We start from the raw sequence: 21,863 nt of genomic DNA, 5'->3' as shown, positions 1-21,863 counted from the left end.
AACATATTAGTTATATTTTTAATATTACTTATGCCAGTGAATGGGTTCCCTGAATAAGCTTATAGTTTCAAGGGTTTTTTGAAATGTTAGCTTAAAGTGATATAATCACTGAGGAAAAAATATATCATCAATGTCTAACATGACAAAATTCTATGGAACTGACTTTCAAATCAAAACAGTGCACCGATGATATAAATATTCACTTCCCCTTGTGCAAGGAAAGACAAAACATGACACATCATTCCTTCCTGAAATCAAGTTCATAATTCTTCAATTCCATTTATTAAAAATACATCTGTATATAAACATGTATAAAACCAGTCACAAATATCACTATTACAATACTATAGGCCTTTATTGTAGTACAGTACAGTTTGGTCTGTTTTGTCTTTAAATTCTTCTTCTAACTCATTGACATTTATCTAAAATAGAGATAAGCAATTTACAAATTAGGGTCCAAGTTTAGTAATTTAGTTAACACTTTTTTTTGTATTATGGGTTACAAAAGAAGGAAAAAATAAGGCAAACTGGATAACAGAAAGTTGTAAAGATCTTTTTGTAGACAACTTTCCAACAGTAAGTATTCAGAAATAGAGAGAACAAAATAATATATGAAATTCTACCAGATTATACCAAATGAAGTCTTTGTAGATATCTCCCTTTTAAAACTATATTTATGTTTATTTAATCAATCAAAATTATCTATCCTGGTATAAAAAAATATTACGTTGAGAAAAGATGGTGCATAATTTTTTATATTAACAAAATTTTATATCAGGAATGCTACCAACAGTTAAGAAAACTAGAAATTTTTCACATTTTTTAAACCCTTGAAATATACCAAGTTTGTAAATTTTTATGTTGTTTTTTTAAGTTTAAATGCAAATAACATGAAAAATGGTTACCATTTCATTTTTTGTTTGTTTGATGATATAATCCCATAGAAAATGTTTTATTACTGTTTACTCAAATGTAAGCATTGTCTTTTAGTAGTACAAGGTATTCAAAGTAAAATATTCAATACCTACCTGTGAATTCTGTGGAAATAATGCTATTGCATGGGGTAGAGCAATGGCAAAACAGGCTGTAACAACTATAGAATGCCAGAAAATACGCATTCCACGATTATACGTAAGATATTTACTTCTGAAATCATATACAAAAAATATTTCAATTTTATATAAAAATTTTAAAATTGGTAATATTGCACTACCTTAAAAAAAAATCACTTGACACAAGGAATTTTTATACAAAATATGGTAATCTTAAAAAAATGAATAAAAGGATGATCATGATCATGATAATGAGGTAAATTCAAATGAATTTTGTTAGATTGACAAGAATACCTTGCAATGATTCTATAATCTAGATATAGTTGATATAACCAGGTGCTCCGCAGGGCGCAGCTTTATACGACCGCAGAGGTCGAACCCTGAACAGTTGGGGCAAGTATGGACAAAACATTCAAGCGTGATACAGCTCTGAATTTGGATTGTGATCAAATTTTTGACATTACATGGGTTTTTTTTACACAAAACAAATGTCAAGATTTTACAAATCAATTAAAGATTTCTTCTTCAAACTTTTTAAATCTAAAATTAAATAGTTGATCATGACACAGCATAGGTTTCTGACACAGAACGAATGTGGTCTAATGCACTTAAAAGTTTTTTTTTGCCTTTGAGCATTTCACTATGCTGTTGAATATTAATCCTCTCAAAAAAATGTTTGAAGAAATTTTCTTTTTATTTATGAAATCTGAAATGAGAAAAATTTAATTTCCAATGAAGTTATTTACATAAAGTTATTGGCATTTAAACCCCCCCTTTTTTTTCACATCCCCGTTTCCCTTTTTCCAAAACTGATATCAATTCAAATTTCTAATGGAGTTTGCAACAATAACTACTCTTTTAAATACATCATAAAATATTAAAATGTAAAATAAAGTGCTTGTTATCACTGAATGGTAAAGATTGGTTGGTAGTAAAAGTGAATATACATTGTTTATTGTATAAAACAATAAAAAAAAACTTCATCAGCAACATTTTATATTGGCAAATTTCCAATGAAGTTATTTACATAAAGTTATTGGCAAATAAAAATAGAAAATGACATCATAGTCATGTCTGGCAAATGTCCAACATACATTATCTAAAAAACATTTTAGATAAGATAAGGAAAAAAAGCTTCATCAGCAACATTTTATATTGGCAAATTTCCAATGAAGTTATTTACATAAAGTTATTGGCAAATAAAAATAGAAAATGCCATTATAGTCATGTCTGGCAAATTTCCAACATATATTAGCAACTACTATTCTATACAAAGAAATATAACTCCAATTGAAAATTAATTGCTATTGCACAATATTGTGAAATTAGATATTTCTTGCTATTGTGCAATACTGTGCAATTGAAAATTTCTTGCTATTGCACAATACTTGATATGGAATCCTGATTTGGACCAACTTGAAAACTGGGCCCATAATCAAAAATCATACATAAAGTACATATTTAGATAAAGCATATCAAATAAGCCCAAGAATTTAATTTTTGTTAAAATCAAACTTAGTTTAATTTTGGACCCTTTGGACCTTAATGTAGACCAATTTGAAAACTGGACCAAAAATTAAGAATCTAAATACACAGTTAGATTTGGCATATCAAAGAACCCATTTATTCAATTTTTGATGAAATCAAACAAAGTTTAATTTTGGACCCCGATTTGGACCAACTTGAAAACTGGGCAAATAATCAAAAATCTAAGTACATTTTTAGATTCAGCATATCAAAGAACTCCAAGGATTCATTTTTTGTTAAAATCAAACTAAGTTTAATTTTGGACCCTTTGGACCTTAATGTAGACCAATTTGAAAACGGGACCAAAAATTAAGAATCTACATACATAGTTAGATTCGGCATATCAAAGAACCCCAATTATTCAATTTTTGATGAAATCACACAAAGTTCAATTTTGGACCCTTTGGGCCCCTTATTCCTAAACTGTTAGGACCAAAACTCCCAAAATCAAACCCAACCTTCCTTTTATGGTCATAAACCTTGTGTTTAAATTTCATAGATTTCTATTTACTTATACTAAAGTTATGGTGCAAAAACCAAAAATAATGCTTATTTGGGCCCCTTTTTGGTCCCTAATTCATAAACTTTTGTGACCTCAACTCCAAAAATCAATCCCAACCTTTCTTTTGTGGTCATAAACCTTGTGTTAAAATTTCATTGATTTCTATTTACTTATACTAAAGTTATTGTGCGAAAACCAAGAATAATGCTTATTTTGGCCCTTTTTTGGCCCTTATTTCCTAAACTGTTGGAACCAAAACTCCCAAAATCAATCCCAACCTTCCTTTTGTGGTCATAAACCTTGTGTCAAAGTTTCATAGATTTCTATTCACTTTAACTAAAGTTATAGTGCGAAAACCAAGAAAATGCTTATTTGGGCCCTTTTTGGCCCCTAATTCCTAAAATGTTGGGACCAAAACTCCCAAAATCAATCCCAACCTTCCTTTTGTGGTCATAAACCTTGTGTTAAAATTTCATTGATTTCTATTCACTTTTACTAAAGTTAGAGTGCGAAAACTAAAAGTATTCGGACGACGACGACGACGACGACGACGCCAACGTGATAGCAATATACGACCAAAAAATTAAAATTTTTGCGGTCGTATAAAAACTATACAGTTTTTTTGTTTTCATTGAACCATGAAATTGATTTCATCAACAAAGGATAATATAAGACACACAGAAACTTCAGATACTAAGGCACTATATGTGTAAGGTTTATCCAGATCTACTACCTTAAAAAATAAAGAACTTTCTACAAAAAAATTTAGTTGGATAGTGATGACACCAACGCAGGTTTGCATTCTGATGTCTAACATTCTTAAGCTTTTGATGCATGGTGAGGGAAAATAAGATTCATAAGTTTATAATATAAGAAAGAGACTCTTACCTTTCTAAAACTGACATAATTATTGGAGGAAAAATAAGAATTGGGATTGGCAAAACTACTCTTGTTATAGCTGTTTCTGTTAAAGCCTGAAATTAAGATAATCAATATTATCAACAACAAAAACCAATGTTCCAAATGGACAGCCAAAAAAAAATCAATCAAGAAGAACAGACATGATAGATGGACAGTAAATGCTATCATAATATACAGCCTACTTATATAAAAGAGGAGGTATAATTAATCTAATATTTCCTTCAACAAAATTATCAAAATATTTTGAAATTCTCTTTAAAGTTTAGCTACAAATAATTATCCTTTATCTTTTTTAGCACAAAATTCACAATAGAGCAGACATGATGCACATATATTTTTTTGCTAGAGTCACGATAAACTTATTACTGTGAAATTTCCCTTAAGCAAACATTTTACTTTCCCTTTAAATTCAATGTACACAGCTGTTAATACGAATAGTAAAAACAGCAAAGTTTAACTTCCCCTTTAAGCACAGGCACTTGTCTTAGAAAAAAAATCCTATATACCTATATATAACATGTTATATTAAGGTATATAGGAACTAGATGTGTCAAAGCGACACGAATGGCCCCGTCTCAAAAAGTTGAAAAATCTGCAATTTCTATAACACATGTGGACACAAACATGATGCATGGTAGTCTCACATAAATCAGCTCAAAATCTGGAGATGTATAGCAAAAAAGTCTGTATAACTGTGATTTTCAACAATTTTCAAAGTTGTAAACACTTAATGTTGGCATAAATTAGTGGAGCGGAACAAAACTTAAACTTGATCTGTAACTCATCTCGGTTAACTCACATACCAAAAATTAGCCGAATATCTGAAGGCGTTTAGAAAAAAACTCGGTATAACTGTGATTTTAACAATTTATCAAAGTCCAAAGCCCTTAATTTCGGCAAAAATTAGCAAAGTGGAACGAAACTTTAACTTGGTCTGTAACTCATCATGGTTAACTCACATACCAAAAATCAGCCCAATATCTGAAGGTGTTTAGAAAAAACTCCGTATAATTGTTTGTTGCGGAATGGCGGAATGACAGAATGACGGTATTTCGGTATGACAGAATTATGGAATTTCGGAATGACGGAATTACGGAATTTCAGACAAGGGTAAAACTATATGGCACCGACAACTTCATTGCGGGCCCATAAAAAAAAGTTCTGAGACAAGTGCCTTTGCCTTTAAGGTCTAACCCATTAACAAACTCAAACTAAATATAACTAGATATAAATTAATATAACACATAAGGACTACATACCCTTTTAGCAGCAATTTTTGAAGTACCAACAACATTATTCTGGTCATCTAAAACTTCAATTCCATCTTCTAATTCATTTTTTCTCATTAATACTACATTACATATGTTTGCTGATGCTGTAAAAAATATTTTTTGCATAAGTGTTATACTCAAAACAGCTGAAATATTGTAGTAATTTATTTAGGAATGAGATCATTTTTACTCACTAAGAGGAATATCTTGACTGTTGTCCAAATATTAAAAAAAAAAGAGGAAACTTTCTTGACACCTCATTATTCTAAGATACTTCCATGATGTATGGAATATAAAAGCTATAAAACACAGACCTTACAGAGAAATTATTTGTTTTAAATATACCTTTGTTTTTTTAGTAATTTTTTAAAGCAAAGAAATGCTTAAAATTTATGTCACAGTACTTTAAAAATTGTATATAACCTGTTTGGGTTGAATATAATTGTCCATGTTTTCCAAAATGATATCCCCCATTTTAAGCAGTAATATAACTACTATTCAATACGTAAAACATCATTATGATAATCAAAATTGTGGTGAACGTTTGATTACCTATTTTTTTTTAAATGTTTACCAAAACTAAAATGTTTTATCAAAAAAACTACATTGAAAACATATTCAATCACAATAACTCTTACAAAAATGGGAGACAACTCTTTGAAGAAATGAGGATAAATAGATATCTAGATGGTGATGATGGATGGCTGTTTAACACACATTAAATATATATTCAGGATGAGAACATATTAATATAAGATGAGTAATTACCCTGCTTTGTACAAGACAAACATGCTGAGCCAATTTTTTAAAATGCTAGTTTAGGCATGTCCCCCTACCTAGACACATATTTTTGACTCTATATATCTAATAGACAAATCATATATTGATTGATTGTTGGTTGCTTAATGTTCAGTGGCAAATATTTCATGCTACAAATCATAGACATTGTTTTATTTTAATATCTTAACTCTATAAAGCTATATAAAATGTCTGCTTTTAAGACTCCTTTTATACTTTCCTAAATAAAGATCAAATCATTTGGGAAACTTCTCGTAAACAAAATAATGAAAATAGCATGAAATAGTGGAATCAAGACTTAAGTGACTTATGTTGTAATATTAAACCCTGTCACCTACCCACAGCTGGAAAGGGTATAAATCTCTGTATTAACATTTTGGTTGTTGGACTAAACACATGAGCTCTCTTTATTAGTGCCTGAAGACTAACCTAAAAAAACAAAAAATGTTATCAGTATGAAAGAAAATTACAATTTACCAAGACTTGAATTCATTTACAATTTGTGATTTGTGAGGTGAAGATTTAAAAAGAAAAGTTTAAAGACAATAGAATGAAATTCAAAACAGTGTGGCTGTGGCCATTGATTGACACATTAAATTCATCCATTGACTGGGACAATTTACGTGAACGTTTGTCTGTAACGACCACTGTTCACGACGTACCAACTATAGACATTTAAACTGTGGGGTCACCAAAGGTTTCTTAACGCCTTTAATTATAAAATAATTCGAAAAATTAATCAGGAATAACCTTTATGTTTTGATTTATATAATTGATATAAATCAAAACATCGTGTTATTTCTGATTAATTTTTCGAATAACTTTATTAAGGTGTTGAGAACCTTTAGTGACCCCATAGTTTAAGTTTCTTTAAAAAGTACATAGTGAGCAGTGGTCGTTACATACAAACGTTCACCTAAATTGTCCCAGTCAATGGATGAATTTAATGTGTCAATCAATGGCCACAGCCACACTGTTTTGAATTTCATTCTAAAAGCAGAACTATATGAATTGTTTTACAATGTTTTAAATGCACTGCCTATGTTTAAGGCAATAAAACATCAAGGAGCCTATGTTTAAGGCAATAAAATATCAAGAGAAGTAAAATAAAATGTGACTATGAAACCTCCTTTAATAAATAAATAAACAAACTATAAAATATGTACTATACTTACAGCAATAGTAACAGCACTGGTTACAGCCCCAGCATATCCCTCTACATATTTGTTAAAAGGGGTGTGCTGTAATGTAAAAACAAAAGTTTACTTGTTCATATTTGTTGAAAGATGTGTGCTTTAATGCATGACTGTCAATGAGACAACTATCCACCAGAGTTTAAATGACATTATGTTGAGTTTGAAATATGTTTTTGGTAAAGTTGGTGACAAAAGACAAATTATGATGGTGATTGGAAACGCTGGCATAAAATATATTCTTTAAAAATTATAATGGAGCATCTTTGCAAAACCTAGACCTTTACAATACCTTATATTGTGTAGAAGGCACTGAAATGTGGTGACAAGTTTTGGTTGTCATAATTGGTTTTGGCTTAATGTTTGTTAATGAGGCTGTTTATTATCTGTTTGGATTTATTTCACAATTTGCTATCCCATGGACCTTTAAAAGCTAACTAGCAACTAATATATGGTATTGGTTTGACTTCATTGTTACAGGCTCTGCATTGTACCTGTAACTGTTTTCATCCCTGTCCTTTTTAATATTGGTAACTTTTACTCTCAATCCAAGTGAAAATATAAATCCTAATGGACTTCATTCGTTATAATCTTTATACCAGACTCAAACTATGCAGTATTGAAATGCCATGCAAATTATATCAATAAGACAGGAACATAGGTACATGCATTTCCTTATGTAGAAAAAGGTAGACTAAACCTGGTTTTATAGGTGATTTATATTGATAAGACAGGAACATAGGTGTGATGTTGGAGAATATTGACACCATCATACTTTACCTTTGAAGCATTTCTGTGGGAATAATTAAAACAAGCATTATGTGTCTGATTCAACCACTGCCAAAATATGGTGGCTGCAAAACTGGGGTTAGGCCATAACAGACCTATTACCTGTAATCAAAATAGAAAATATTTACAGGTTAGTCTTCCTTTATGGCATGACGAACCTATTACCTGCAATTAAAATATAACATATTTACTCAATTCAGTGTTCTCCCAAGAAATTTTGGATAGCATCACATTTGGCGTAAAAAATAAACGGTATTTTTTTCAATGTAATTTGTCGCGTCGTGGCAATGCTCTATTTCCTTTACGTTATATATGTTATTGTTTATTACAAAATGTATTATATTGATTGTATGCTATAGGCCCTCATTTGGTGAATAAAATATTCTATTCCATCCTATTCTTTGTGTCTATATTGTTGAATTCATAACTGAGAATACAATTAAACTATAACCATGATAACAGTATTTTCAGTTCATGTTTTCTATATTCATTTTATATAGTACCAGAATTTTTTTTTCCTCTTGGGCCAAATGAAAATATATGTGTGGTTCCAGTTATCCTACCTACCCAGCTAAATGAATGAATGAATGGTTTATTATAGTGCAACCTGTAAAGATACAATTGCACTAAATATGTAGGAAAAAACACTGGCTCAGCCTCTTATAAATACAAGAGTGCACACGCTGAAATGTCTCGCCTTCTATACTAATCATTGATTTTATATTGATAGTCCTAAGTATAAAGTTTGTTTTATTACAACTGTCTCATAAACTTAACATTAACCAAGATAACTAAACAAAGACCAATGAACCTTGAAAATGAGATCAAGGTCAGATGAACCATGCCAGGCAGACATGTACAGCTAACAATGCTTCTATACAACATATATAGTTGACCCATTACTTATAGTTTAAGAAAAAGACCAAAACACAAAAACTTAACACTGTGCAATGAACCGTGAAAATGAGGTCACCGTCAAATAAAACCTGCGCGACTGACATAAAGATCATAAAATATTTCCATACACCAAATATAGTTGACCTATGGCATACAGTATTAGATAAAAAGACCAAAACTCAAAAACTTAACTTTGACCACTGAACCATGAAAATGAGGTCAAGGTCACATGACATCTGCCCGCTAGACATGTACACCTTACCATCATTCCATACAACAAATATAGTAGACCTATTGCATATAGTATGAGAAAAACAGACCAAAACACAAAAATTTAACTATAACCACTGAACCATGAAAATGAGGTCAAGGTCAGATGACACCTGCCAGTTGGACATGTACACCTTACAGTCCTTCCATACACCGAATATACTAGCCCTATTGCTTATAGTATCTGAGATATGGACTTGACCACCAAAACTTAACCTTGATCACTGATCCATGAAATGAGGTCGAGGTCAAGTGAAAACTGTCTGACAGATATGAGGACCTTGCAAGGTACGCACATACCAAATATAGTTATCCTATTATTTATAATAAGAGAGAATTCAACATTACAAAAAAATTGAACTTTTTTTTCAAGTGGTCACTGAACCATGAAAATGAGGTCAAGGACATTGGACATGTGACTGACGGAAACTTTGTAACATGAAGCATCTATATACAAAGTATGGAGCATCCAGGTCTTCCACCTTCTGAAATATAAAGCTTTTAAGAAGTGAGCTAACACCGCCGCCGCCGTAGCCGCCGCCGTAGCCGCCGCCGCCGGATCACTATCCCTATGTCAAGCTTTCTGCAACAAAAGTTGCAGGCTCGACAAAAAAAGGGAAGAGAAAGTATCATATAGCAATAAGATTTAAATCAAAAAACTTTTTTCTATATCATGTCTATGAAATATATTGGTTCATGGTACTCAATGAATTAGTCCCAGTTGGCAGTTGTTTCTTTTTATCAAAATGATATATATTTTTAACAAAGTTATCTAACAAATAGTCTGTTAATGCTTAGTTTTCTTTTTAGGTATCATTGTTTTCTGTCTTCTGTGCCATTTGTGCATATGTAGTTATTATCGTAAAATGCGGATTTTTGTCATATCTGGTCCGGTTCCGATCAGTAGTTTACACTAAAATATTCAATGGCCGCCGAAGTCTATGAAAAATACAAAAATAAACAATGTTTGACAAGAGATTGAAAATGAATATGACGTTTTTAATGCATTAAATGGATGCAACATAAACTAAAGCCAATTATGATCATATTCTAAAGAAATTACAAAACTTATTTAGCTCAAAATCAAAATTTTGACTCTCGATTTACAAAAAGTAATAGGAACAGAAAGAAAGTAACTAATATTTTAAAAGTCATAAAAATATGACTCAACCTCTTTATAAAAGAGAAAAATTGTTTGTTTCTTTGAATTTCCATTTTGCAAACATACATTTCGATTATTTTTCTGATTTTCTGATTACATTTTCTCCTTGTCGAAATTTGACATAGCAGACCACGTGGTATTATTAATCATGTCACAAGTGACAGCTTGGGGTATTCGTATCCAAACAGTTATCACCCAAAGGGTAATTAACACATATTTAATCACTTTATATTGCCTCTACACTGCTATTGTCCATCTTGAAGGGATTACAATTAAAGGTGATATATTTTTTATGATCATAAGCGGTAATTAGATGAAAGTTCAAAATTTAGGACATGGCTTTGCCATATAGAAACGAGAAAAATAACATCAAGAAAATAATTATAGCGTCCTGGAAATTATTATAGCATCACAGGAAGAAAATATAGCATTGCGGTATCGCGACGCTAAAACGGCCTAGGGAGAACACTGCAATTGTTTTGGTTTCAGAACATATACAATTTCAAATCCAGTGCAGACTCATAATATATACTTAGAAAATAGTTCATATCAAATGGGTATACATGATAATGTTAACATATAAACATCTTAGCCAGACTTCACACTGTCCTGTCATGATCTGAATCCTTACAAACTATGTATTTTCATGATACTTAAAATACAGTCTATTAAAGTTGGAATACTGGGCTACTATTTTCCTGTCTTTGAACTTTAACTGTTTGTGTTTTGTTGTTTTCACTCTTTTAAATTTGGTGGTTGTAACTTATACCAGTTCCATGTTTCTGAAGTTTACTATCACACTTTTTGTTATATTTCACAAACCTATCAATAACCATCAGCAACAATATAGTTCAGACCTATCTAGAAAAACCTATCTAGAAAAGATTGTAAAGAATTTAGTATGTACTTAACTTCATATTTTTATACCCCCGCTTTAAAAAAGGGGGGGGTATACTGTTTTACCTCTGTCTGTCAGTCCTTATACCCCCGCTTTAAAAAAGGGGGGGGATACTGTTTTACCTCTGTCTGTCAGTCCGTCCGTCCGTCCATCAGTCCGTCCGTCCGTCCGTCAGTCAGTCAGTCAGTCCGTCCCATGAAACTTTCGTCACATTTTTCTCAGGAACTACACATCCACCCTTTCTGAAATTTGGTATCAACATTTATATATGTCAGCCATACCGTGTGATGCGTTTTCAGATTCATCACTCGACAACTTCCTGTTTACCGAACACTTGCATATTTTTACACTATTAATATTATCCACTTGCGGCGGGGGTATCATCAGTGAGCAGTAGCTCGCAGTTTCACTTGTTATCATATGTTATCCTGACATCAATCAGAGCCATGCATAATATGAATGTTTTATTCAAATGTTAGGATTATAACTTACAATTGGTGATCCAAATGTTAGGATTATAACTTGCAATTGGTGATCCAAATGTTAGGATTATAACTTACAATTGGTGATCCAAATGTTAGGATTATAACTTACAATTGGTGATCCAAATGTTAGGATTATAACTTACAATTGGTGATCCAAATGTTAGGCTTGTAACTTACAATTGGTGATCCAAATGTTAGGCTTATAACTTACAATTGGTGATCCAAATGTTAGGATTATAACTTACAATTGGTGATCCAAATGTTAGGCTTATAACTTACAATTGGTGATCCAAATGTTAGGATTATAACTTACAATTGGTGATCCAAATGTTAGAATCATAACTTAAAATTGGTGATCCAAATGTTAGGATTATAACTTACAATTGGTGATCCAAATGGAACAAAACCTGAAGCACAAAAAAATAAAGACAAATTTTAAAATAACAAAATAAACATGATAAATATATGACATAATTTAAAATTAAATCAAATCTATAATATTCAATACAGTGTATGTAATTAAAGACCTTTTTTACATCAAATGAGTAGCAAAATCCCAAAATATTGTAAAACTATCGAAAATTTATAAATTATTACGATTTTGTCATTTTAGAGCAAAAATGCGATTTTACTTTTTGTGATATTGAGAAAATCCTGTTTAATTCATCTAAAAAATTTCAAAATCAACTTTAAATAATTGCGATTATAACCCAGTTTCATTTTATTGCAATAATAAAAACAGTTTACAGTATCAAATTACATTTCTCAGATGTTGGTACCAGTATAACTGAAACTTTGGTACCAGTATAACTGAAACTGGATGTTTTGATTTTTTTAATATACAAATTCCTTACAGTGACCTTAGTTTCTAACATCTAGAATATTATACTCTAATAGATAGTTATCTCTAGGCTATTATACCTACATACCCTCATCTTTATTTAATGGATGCTTAAGTGTATCTGTTATACCCCATTCAGGTCAGATACAATCTACCGAGATAACTTAACTGTGAACTTTTGTAATAATATGCAGAAACCATACAATTTTGTCACTGATTTCTTATCTTTTTGTTTGTTTGTGTTTGTCCATTGTGAAAGGCTGATGCCCTCTAGATATCTTTTGACTACGTTGTTTGTGTTTGTCCATTGTGAAAGGCTGATGCCCTCTAGATATATTTTGACTACGTTGTTTGTGTTTGTCCATTGTGAAAGGCTGATGCCCTCTAGATATCTTTTGACTACGTTGTTTGTGTTTGTCCATTGTGAAAGGCTGATGCCCTCTAGATATCTTTTGACTACGTTGTTTGTGTTTGTCCATTGTGAAAGGCTGATGCCCTCTAGATATATTTTGACTACGTTGTTTGTATTTGTCCATTGTGAAAGGCTGATGCCCTCTAGATATATTTTGACTACGTTGTTTGTGTTTGTCCATTGTGAAAGGCTGATGCCCTCTAGATATCTTTTGACTACGTTGTTTGTGTTTGTCCATTGTGAAAGGCTGATGCCCTCTAGATATATTTTGACTACATTGTTTGTGTTTGTCCATTGTGAAAGGCTGATGCCCTCTAGATATATTTTGACTACGTTGTTTGTGTTTGTCCATTGTGAAAGGCTGATGCCCTCTAGATATATTTTGACTACGTTGTTTGTGTTTGTCCATTGTGAAAGGCTGATGCCCTCTAGATATCTTTTGACTACGTTGTTTGTGTTTGTCCATTGTGAAAGGCTGATGCCCTCTAGATATCTTTTGACTACGTTGTTTGGATGCTGTCTCAATGAAGTCTTCCCTCATCTCCCTTTTTACACAGTTTAATCATTATGCATTCAGGAAGAGAGTCCCTCCTTTGCAAGGTTATAACTGATGAGTTCTTTTTTATAACAATGTTTAAATCAACATGAATATACTAATACCAATGCCAATAACAAAATATTATATATGCATAGTTTTAGGCAAACCTATTTCCATTATACCTGTCAACATCTAAACTTTTAAAACTATATTTACCTGCCATTCTAAATGGTGCATATATTTTTTCTCCTGTGTCTGGATGAAAGAATGACTGAAACAGATAACGATTATATTACTGAAAATTATCACAAATGTATTAAGGAAAATATGGATGAACAAACATTCTGTGAGTATTGCATGGCAATACATAGTGGGATAGTCCCCTACCAGTTAAAAATTCTTTTTATTGGAACAAAATTTGAACTTCAGCTATAAGTTGTAATGGTGTAAACTATATACATGATATATGACAAATATTAAGTAAATATCATCAAGCAAATTGGAACTGTAACTTGTCATGATAAAACTATATACTAATAATAATTATCGAAGCAATATCTTCAGGGATGTCAAAAAAAGTGCAGAAAACTGATTATTTTAGTGAATTTTCTAAATCAAAGGACCATAACTCTGCACAAATTATCACAACGCAACAAACTTGGAATTTGATCTGTAACTTGTCATGATTAAAAAATAAACCAAACATCAAATCAATATCTTTAAGCATGAAAAAAACAAGAATTTGTCCCAAGTACACGGATGCCCTATCCGCACTATCATTTTCTATGTTCAGTGAACTGTGAAAATGGGATAAAATCTCAATTTTTGCATTAAAATTAGAAAGATCATATCTTAGGGAACATGTTTACTAAGTTTCAAGTTGATTGGACTTCAACTTCATCAAAATATACCTTGACCAAAAACTTTAACCTGAAGCGGGACAGGCGGAAGCAAAATGGAGAATAATAAATGGGGAATAAAAATGGAAAACTGATTTGCAGGACTGACTGATGGACAGACAGACGATGGAGTCGAAACCTAAAATCCCCTTCGTCTTCAAACATCAATTTTTAACAGTAATACTTGTATATAAATTTACATATCTGTATAACAAAAATCCCATATCCTCCCCAAAAAAGAAGAGTACACATATCATATATCTTGTATTCATACAAGAAAAAACAGTTTATACTGTAAAAGTTTTATTAACCACCTAATGTTTCATGCACATTTCATCAAGGCAAATAGGGCTAGACCCACTACTTCTATTGCACAAATATATCATGCTTTGAAGAAGTGATTTATTTACTGACTTGAATTCAGGATTTTAACTGTAGAACAATCATGTATATATCAATGTTTAAAAATTAATGCAGTACTGAAACAATAACCTTTTTGAAATTAAAAAAAATAAGTGTGCTACCAAATGACCAACATCATGAACATATTGTACTCCATTGTATCTTACATTTTTAATTCTCTGCCACTGCCACAACTGCTCATCTGAATATTTAGGAGCTGTTCCATTTTTATAATCTTCTAGAAATTCTACAGCACATTCCACCTTCTCCTGAAAACAGTACATGTATATTTATTTACTAATCATTATAATTACCAGTTGAATAATGTAATGTAAGAAATTATTGTGTGTGGTCAAAAATGGATAAAATGTGACATTAATTGAAATGCAGCAGACAAAAATTCTATCGAAATCAAAAATGGAATTTTTATTTTTTTCAAATCTTACCATGAGGACTGTGGTACATTAATGTAAGTTTTACAGTAAAAAAAAAGCAAAATTTATTCAATTTACAGTAGCGCTCATGTAGTTTTTGCTTTTAAAAATGAATAAAAATTATATCATTTATATACAATATAAATATACAATTTGTTTTAATACAAATATTTAATTCTTAGAAGTAATTCACATGATATGCTTGCATAAACTCATTCTATAGGTTGCACTTTGTAAATACAGCTGTTTCTCAAAACACGCCTCTTTTGGGGAGTAATTGAATATTCATAGAAAATTCATTTTGTTTACATACTGGTTCCCAGTTATGCTCTCTGTGTTCCATATCGCAGAGACAGAACTTGGGAATGTTACCAGTAAATAAACACGTGCATATTGTTTACATTGAAATCTGTGGTAACCTTTCATTCCAGGTAGGAGTAGTTAAGAAAATTAGTGTAAGTTTAAACTCTGAGAAGTTCAGGGCATATAAACGTTGAAAATATGCCGCACAGCCCTATATTTTGACCTTTGAAAAAAATTGTGGTGCATATGAACTTTCAATTCTAGGATAAGATTTTTTTCAAAACTTCATAGTAAAAGTGGTACAGTTTTAGCCGTAAAAGGAGTTCCTATGGAAAATTGCATTGTCAATATTTACAGAAATGCAACCTATATAGGGTCAAAAAGGGGAACATTCAGAATTTAACCAAATTTGCTTTATTTCACAGATTTTAAAGAAATTAACTCAAATAAGAAGTTTTATAAATATTTAATGAAGATTGATAGAATCCTGGGCCTTATATATGATGACTCAGCATAAATTCACAGTTTACAGTATGCATAGTTTACTTAAAGTCCTGGATACAAAATTAAATCATAATATTTGCATATTTGTAAGTTAAATTGTTAAGAAGTGCTTATATTTACTCTTCGCAGTCATTGAAACTCATAGATCCTTCCTGAATATTATTTATGGGGTATTTGTGTCCTTTCGATAACCCAAAAGTAAGCCGCAACACCTAAATCTGCTTTTTTGTCACCACGGCATAATAAATACAAGTTAGAAAAACAAAAATATCTCAAGAAAACTTACAATAGTGTGTTCTATCCTGAATATGTACTAAATATTCCAAATTGCTAGAAACAGCAGAATTATTTAGGAAATTTGAGGCCCCAGGGGCAAGAAACATAGAAAATTGCCTACCCCCTGGGTCATAAAACAAATAATTTAACTTGTAAATGCTATGATTTTATGATTTTAAAGTTCTTGATATAGAAAACAATAACTATGCTTGGAAGTTATGCAAAAATCAAATGTTAGCAGTCATCTCTACAACATTTTAAGTGAATTTATATCTCAGACTGGTATCTGCATACATACAACTATTGCAAATATGGCTTTGTTTGAACACTTCTAGTATATATAGTAGCTAAATTGTGTCAGATATATGGTTAAAGATGATACTGTTGTGACAAGATTTCTAAATTGACCATTTGAGGCAGAAAATGTGTTCTTTAATTGACAAATAGGCATACAGTAAGATGTGGACTGGAGATAGAGGCTGGATTGGATACTTTATATAATCTTGAATGTTGTAATGATTGACTGCTAAACATTACATTTATGATATTCTGATATGCTTTCTATATGTTATCATAACAGTTTTTAACAGGTTCTAGGCATTTTTTATCAGAAAATATGCAAATAGGCTAAGCTGGCAATAATTAAAGTCTTGTTTTCAAATTCTTTAAAAAATTGAAACAGGGGAGGGGGTATAAAATGCATAGTAAAGAAAAACTTAGAGTATACACAGTGATTTCTTTAAGACTTTAATTCTGATAAATGAGTATTAATGTGAGAAAAACTGATTTTAGAGAGTTTTCTATTTGAATAAATGTCTGTATAGGTTGCACTTTGTAAATACAGCTGTTTCTCAAAACACGCCTCTTTTGGGGAGTAATTGAATATTCATAGAAAATTCATTTTGTTTACATACTGGTTCCCAATTATGCTCTCTGTGTTCCATATCGCAGAGACAGAACTTGGGAATGTTACCAGTAAATAAACACGTGCATATTGTTTACATTGAAATCTGTGGTAACCTTTCATTCCAGGTAGGGGTAGTTAAGAAAATTAGTGTAAGTTTAAACTCTGAGAAGTTCAGGGCATATAAACGTTGAAAATATGCCGCACAGCCCTATATTTTGACCTTTGAAAAAAATTGTGGTGCATATGAACTTTCAATTCTAGGATAAGATTTTTTTCAAAACTTCATAGTAAAAGTGGTACAGTTTTAGCCGTAAAAGGAGTTCCTATGGTAAATTGCATTGTCAATATTTACAGAAATGCAACCTATAGGATGTGAAAAGGACTTGAAAGCAAATTTGCTACTCAAAAGAATAAATATGTTCTTATCTAAGTCTTACATTTGGAGTAAGCAATAGCTTTGGGTCTGTTGTATCTAAAATGTGAGTCAAGCGACCACGGTATGTACTCTGAAATATAAAAAGATACTTCATCAACATATATATGCTTGGGAGACTGAGCTGTTACATCGAATCTTGTAGCCTGATATGAAACTTAATGGAATATAAACATATGTAGATTAAATGACATTGAATGCTATTATTGTCAGCTAGACTACCATTAAAAAAAAAGAAAGGACTAAAAGAAGAACAACAGTTAACTGTTCACATAGGTACAATTAGATAGCCTTCATCAAATAATAAAACTTATAGTGCATTAAAATACATTTCCATTAAAATTACCAAATCAAAGTGCTGATGACCTAAGTTTTGTCCTTTTGTTTTTATGGATGGTATAGCTCTTACTAATTGATTTTTGATTTATTGATGTTACATGTCACAGCAGACCAGTGTAGTATAAATGATGCATTTACAGAAATGCTGTTTATAATAGTTCAAATTAAAATTCAAGCAGAAAGTTATTCAGACTATGAAGGCCATATATTGACCTATAATCATGATAATGGTTTACTTTTATAAATTGTTATTTGGATTGAGAGTTGTCTCATTGGCACTCATACCACATCTTCCTATATCTATTAATTCAACAATCATGTTACAATAGTCAGTTTTAATGCAATTTGTTTGGAATGATCATTTTCATTGGACGTCATGGACGTTTACAAACATTTTGAAGGGTTTACTTCGATTCAACATTCTACCAGTCAGTGACTAGGAAAGCCATCATTTAAAATTTTTAATATTTTCGTACCTGTACAATGTATGCAATTTCTCAAAACACTAACAAAAAAGTCACATTTTGTCCGTATATCTTCTTTTTGTCTACATGGTCTATACTAAAACCATTCAGAAGTGTACAAAAAAGTATAAATACATCAATTAAGTTTGACATCATGTACCTATTGTTTCACATTGTTTAGATGTCAGTTTTTTCAGACATTTGATTTATGAATTTTTCACACATTTACTAAATTGGAATATATTAAACAATGTTAAATTAGGCCTTCATAAAACTTGATTTGACTGTTGCACATATCTGTTTACCTACATGTAGCTATGTTTAGGAAAACCAAGTTTAAGGGCATACGATACAGTTTTGATGCTGTATTTACAGTTTGATGAAAATTTCCGTAAAGCTATTTTTTGCCTGATTAAATCAAATATGTAATAAAAAATATACCTTCATGTGCTACTTTTTGAGTTAAATTTTTCTTTCAAAAGAAAGACATAACTTTTTTGTTCTAAAAGATAAACACAAATTGTTTTAATTTGTAATTTCTGTATTTTATTAGTATCCTAAAAATTTATGCGTTTTGGATTCAGAAATAACTCATATTTATCAAATGGTCATGAATTGAGAAAAAAAACTTCATTTTTTGCTGTATATTTATCAAAATTCAAAAAATTGCGCTATTTACAGTTTTATAAAATTGGTCCACATAATCTCCTTGCAAAATGAAACAAAATGTTGTTTTAAAACATAGGGGTCCATGCATTCATTTTCAAATTAAATCAGTTTGAATGATAAAAATCAGTCGATTTTTTCCCGATATGTCACAGTTTGACGTCACGAAAATAACATTTTATGTTAGCAACGTCATTACCTCCCCTGTAACTGTATCGTATGCCCTTAAAATGCAAAACACTTAGCTCCTAACTTCAACAAGCACTCAACCTGCATGACCTGGTACATGAACCTTAGATTTGTAAATAATATGTTTGGTATGTTTACTCCCCCATCTAAAAAATATTATTCATGTTATTGATAAATCAAACAAGTTTTGTTGCCAGTGAAAATTATTGTTTGACTTATCAATGTTTTTTGTTTATACATGATAATAAACACTGTGAACTTTGATAATGTTTGATAGATCTATAAATAGCTTTGAATAAACTTGACCTGAAATTTATATGTATCCAGATGTGGTTTCAAACCTAAACTAAGAAGGGTGACAATACTTGCAAACAAACATTACACAACAGTAAAATATGCAACATAAATCTTAAAACTCAAAATGTTTAGCTTTAAATAGAATCCTAAAGTGCAAAATATAAATTTTAGATGACTCAAGCAGGGGATATGGATTTAGTCTTTAAATCAATGATCCATGTGCCCATGATCAAAACTGATGTCTTTGTGTGAATCTGATAAGTAGTGCAACAAACAAAAGTTTTTAACGACCTTGACTGGCTATACAGCCCTCGCACGGTCGGCTCGGTGCCCGAAGGCGATTGTGAGCGTTTAAATAATTTGGTGTCATCGGTCAGGAACAGGTGGTGGTCGCCATCTTGGTTTTATGAGATGTTTTGGTTTGGTATGTTTACTATTTTGATGTTATTTCTTCACAACGGCTGCTTTCAGGGCCAGTTTAGTCAGCTTGGCAGCCCGCTAACCTTGATGATGGAGTACTGGTAGATGAGTCTTGGACGTAGTGCTAAAGATGACAAGAACCATTATCAGGACCAGAGCCGTGAGGCAGTGAAATGAAGGTCAATTATTTAACACCTAGGATACAGCCCTCGGACGTTAATCGGCATAACACTCCCCCATCAGTCAGGGGACTTACTTAAATAAGTGATTTTTAAATCACTTATTTGAGTAACAAATTTGAAGTTTTGTCATAAATTGTAATTTTGTCGCTATATATAGTTTAACCAAAATTTTAAACACATAGGTTTAAAAAATATCTTTTCATTAGTAAAATTAAAAAAAAATGAATTTTTTGCTTCAATTAAGTATCAAGGTTTATGCCTTTGATGCTATCATTTAGCTGCAAATTCTATTTTAGTTGAAAAAGTGCTATTATAATGGCTTTACATAATGAACTGATACTTTGTTAAAGATTTTTCCAAGCAGTGGGAGTATTTTTCCTGTAAAGTTCAAGGTTTCATCTTTCAGTTTATGTAATAAAATTCTACTGTTCGCGATAAAAATTTCACTGTTCGGGGGTGTTGAAATTAGTGGGGGGTTATTAAAATAATGATACTTAAAGAAGTAATTTTTGGGAAGGAAATTAAGGTATGATACTTAAACAAGTGATTTTTATGTCATTATCCTAGATTCAGTACAAGGTCGTCACTTGAAATGACCTGGTCATCCTAGATAACACAGATGTTGGTTCTGATAAGTTTAGAAACATAATTAGTCCCTGGATCATTAGTATTCTATATTTAAACATTGTTAAAGCTACAGTAAAATTAAATCACTTCTTCTAGTGATTATTTTGTAGTTACTTAAATAGGTGATTATCAAAGAAAGACAACTCTTACTTTCAACCTTTATGGAAATACATGTAATGTTACTTGAATCAGTGATTTAGAAAAACACTCATTTAAGTAAGTCCCCTGACTGCCCATCTACAACGGGTTTTGGAGTGCATGTTAACGCGTGAATAAGCCAACTACTACGGTGACTGTACAGCGTTGGATTGGTTTCTGTGATCTAAAGTAGTAAGTCGTTGATCATCTAACAGTAAACCATCATCGAAGATAGCGGGTAAAGGAGAGCTGGCCCAGCACGTCCGTTCAGCTGTAATGACTGAGACGTGACTGATCAAATGGATTGATTGGGATTGATATGTAATGTTAGTACCTACCAAATATTTGTATTACACTCAGTTTTATCTGCATTATCTAGGACTATAATTATGTCCAGAACTACAGTAGTACTCTGGTCTATATTTTTTTTACATAATCAAACCTGATCAAACCGAGGTTTTCCAAGCTCGAATGGTGGATATGGAACTTTGGATCTAGACAGAGTGCCGGGTGCAACTTCGTAAGTCTGTGTAATAGTCGAGGTATTCTGTCCCATGTTTAAGAATTCAACCTTCACAGTCACGTTCACAATTTTCAGCTCGCATTGGTTGGTGGCGGAAATATACAAAAGATTATAATTCATAAAATGACGGATTTATTTCCGGATTTTGAAAATATAGAGTTATTTCTCTTTGGTCATGATATAGATGAATTTAGGACCAAAAAAAACGAGATTTTGATTTTTTTTTTATTGATTCACCCCTACCTTTATAGCAGCGATATACCTACTTCACCTGCATTTTGATGCGAATGTCATACAAGTGAAA

The 21,863-nt window shown here is 31.4% G+C and overlaps 1 protein-coding gene across 2 annotated transcripts; it reads right to left on the bottom strand.

Moving 5' to 3' along the window:
- Positions 1-266: 266 nt before the first annotated feature.
- On the bottom strand, positions 267-21,661 carry LOC143073186 (sideroflexin-5-like). Of its 2 annotated transcripts, XM_076248543.1 has the most exons (12): positions 21,479-21,661; positions 17,719-17,787; positions 15,025-15,126; positions 13,773-13,827; positions 12,147-12,172; positions 8,045-8,155; positions 7,247-7,312; positions 6,410-6,500; positions 5,262-5,377; positions 3,970-4,055; positions 1,029-1,146; positions 267-422 (listed from the first exon to the last, which is right to left on the bottom strand). In XM_076248543.1, exons 1-12 carry the CDS (start codon positions 21,590-21,592, stop codon positions 345-347), a joined length of 1,032 nt encoding a protein of 343 aa, XP_076104658.1. In that variant the 5' UTR covers positions 21,593-21,661; the 3' UTR covers positions 267-344. The 2 variants fall into 2 exon arrangements, with proteins under 2 accessions (XP_076104658.1, XP_076104659.1); XM_076248544.1 differs by lacking the exon at positions 1,029-1,146.
- Positions 21,662-21,863: the final 202 nt, after the last annotated feature.

Source organism: Mytilus galloprovincialis, chromosome 4 (genome assembly GCF_965363235.1).
Source record: "Mytilus galloprovincialis chromosome 4, xbMytGall1.hap1.1, whole genome shotgun sequence".
Lineage (NCBI taxonomy): Eukaryota > Metazoa > Mollusca > Bivalvia > Mytilida > Mytilidae > Mytilus > Mytilus galloprovincialis.
Note: the sequence above shows the minus strand (reverse complement) of the source record. Positions and strands in the feature narration are given on the sequence as shown.